At 35.4% G+C, this 2,882-nt stretch overlaps 1 protein-coding gene across 1 annotated transcript; it reads left to right on the top strand.

The window, feature by feature from the left end:
- Nucleotides 1-1,282: 1,282 nt before the first annotated feature.
- Nucleotides 1,283-2,440, top strand: LOC149159835 (leucine-rich repeat extensin-like protein 7). The gene has a single exon (XM_089434435.1). It carries the CDS (start codon nt 1,283-1,285, stop codon nt 2,438-2,440), a length of 1,158 nt encoding a protein of 385 aa, XP_089290561.1.
- Nucleotides 2,441-2,882: the final 442 nt, after the last annotated feature.

Raw genomic sequence — 2,882 nt, 5'->3', positions numbered from 1 at the left:
TGGAGGCATCACCCATACGCCTGTAGTGTAAGAAGATATAAACAATATGAAAGGAAGTCCCATCACCAACTCCGACCTCTCGAGTTTTGGTATTTAAAATTAATTTACAATAGTCCCAATCTTATTTTTAAATTGATTTTTAGAATATTATAAATATCAATTAACATAAACCTAAATTCATTATATTTAAATAAATAAAAATAAAAAAAATTGTAATATGATTTACCTAAAAACACGAGAATAACCCGTCAATAATAAATTCGATAATTACCTTTGAATTATACAGGAAAACAGTGATGAAAAAGAAAAAGTATTGAAAATTAACAACAGTGAAAAAGTTGAATTATACCAGGAAACATTTATGAAAAAAAAAGGCTTTGAAAAATGACGACAGCGAAAATGTTTGAAAATGGAGGTTTATAGTGAAAAAGGAAAAATTAAAAAAAATTAACAATGGTGTGGAATATGGAAAAAGTGTGTAATGAAAAAATAAGAAAAATCTGTTTATAATTGAAAGAAAAGGTGGGAAATTTTGATTTTACTGTAATGGGAAGAGAAATCAGTGACCAGAGTTTTGGAATGATTCTGGGAACATGAAAGAACAGACAATAAGACAACTGAGTTACAGAAGTTTTGGAAAGGTTCATTAAATATGAAATAAAAATATAAAATAATATAAACCAAAATAATAATGGTTAATAAAATCCTCAAAATTATAAGGAAAAAAATCACTTGGCTCACTAATTATAGATTACATATACATTAATTACCTAAATATAATTTTCAAGGTCAATAAATTGTTCTGTAAGCTTACAATCATAGTACAGCCGTACACCGACCTTAAAAGTTGTGGTTTTAGCCATAAATGGGAATCTCATCTTACAACTTGTGGTTTTTAGCAATAAATGGTGATCCTAGCTTACAACTTGTTCATGTAGTTTAGCTTTAGGTTATTTCTGACAAATCTACATTATAGATTCAATTATCTGAGCTCCTGGTAATAAGGTCGTTGAATGAGCCAATCTGACATGTTTAGACACAGGCTAAAAGCATTTGTTTTTTTCACATTTACAGGCTTTTTGGTTGAGTGCAATCTCGGAAAAAACCATTGATCCACAGAAGTAGCCAAAGATAGAATTGATTTAAAACAAGGAAGATGTTATGTATTGAGGTCTGTGTGTTTTCAGGGATATCAGAAGCAGGTTGTGTCACAACAGCCTATGTATGTTGGGGCTGTGAAATTTATGAAATGAGAAGTGTACCTTCCATCAAAATGCAGAGGATGGGGTCATTTGTGCTGTGGATTTGCAGCCTGAGTTGTGTTCTGTCCATTGCACAGTCTAGTAGACCTGTGCAAGGTGGGCACGAGGGGCATTTATCAGATTCAGTGGTCAGACATGTTAGGCACAGGCAATTGTTTAGTGTTGACCCAAGTCTTAATTTCTCAAATCCTAGACTTCGAAATGCATACATTGCACTTCAGACTTGGAAAAAGGTCATTTTATTAGATCCCTTGGATATAACTGGCAATTGGGTTGGTGCAGATGTTTGCAGTTATGAAGGAATTTTCTGCTCTAAGGCTGTGGATAATGTTGGTATGGATGTGGTGGCAGGCATTGATCTGAACCATAACTATATTTCTGGGTATCTTCCAGAGGAATTAGGGCTCCTCACTGATCTGGCATTGTTCCATATCAACACCAATATGTTCAAAGGTTCTGTGCCTGTCAGCTTTGGGAAACTTGGGTTTCTGTTTGAGATTGATCTCAGTAACAACATGTTCACTGGGTCTTTTCCTACCATGCTCCTGGCACTGCCTTCATTGAAATATTTGGATATTAGGTTCAATCAATTTGAGGGTCCACTGCCATCACAGTTGTTTGACAAGGATTTGGATGCCATTTTCGTTAATAACAACAAGTTCCAGTCTGAGATCCCTCCAAACGTAGGGAACTCTCCTGCTTCTGTTGTGGTTCTTGCTAACAACAATTTTACAGGAGGGCTGCCTCCTAGCGTTTCTAAAATGTCCAACACACTCAATGAAATTCTACTGCTCAACAATAATCTGTCTGGGTGTTTGCCATCTGGGATTGCTCGGCTAGGAAAGCTGACAGTATTTGATGTGAGCTTCAATAAACTTATTGGAATTCTTCCACGTAGGGTGTCCCAAATGGTGAAACTGGAACAGCTCAATGTTGCAAACAATCTGTTCTCTGGTCAGATTTCTGCAGGGATTTGTATGCTGCCCAAGTTGTTGAATTTCGGTTTTGATTACAACTTCTTCAATACGGAGGCACTCAGCTGCAGGGCTCTTCGATTAAGGGGAGTCGTGGTAAGCGATCAGGGTAACTGTCTTCCTCTCAAGGCTGAGCAGCGTCCTCATGAAATTTGCGCTTTACAGCAATCACTCCCTTCATCCGGTTCCTGCTCTTTTGCTTGACCTTCATTTAGCTCACTTGCTTCCATATTTTGACCACCCAACGTCCATTAACGCTTACTATCACTCAACCGGCTTTCCCTGGCCTCCTACTCTACTCCTTCCTTGCCACACCTGTCACTGTAATATAACACATCAATTTAGTTCAAAGTATAACAAAGTATGTATAGTCATATTATGCTTCGATATAATAAATTATCGACATTGGTATCTATAATGTATATGTAAATATTGAAATAAAATATCTGCTCTCATATTTGCAATCATAGTGTTACATCATCTTTGGATTCATGGTGGTAGAAGTATCAGCAACTTGGAATTGTATAGTATATGAAATGGAAATATGGAAATAATTGAATTCAATAGAGTATAAAATGGGAATTAATAAAATGTTTGTTTTTAATTTCATATTTTTATGCATTATTGAGTGAAAATTATTTTTAAT

Source organism: Pinus tabuliformis, chromosome 5_2 (genome assembly GCF_031772625.1).
Source record: "Pinus tabuliformis cultivar Carrire ecotype Pingquan chromosome 5_2, CPIR1, whole genome shotgun sequence".
In the NCBI taxonomy this organism is placed as follows: Eukaryota; Viridiplantae; Streptophyta; class Pinopsida; order Pinales; family Pinaceae; genus Pinus; species Pinus tabuliformis.
The sequence above is the reverse complement of the archived record's forward strand: the minus strand, read 5'-3'. Positions and strand labels throughout refer to the sequence as shown.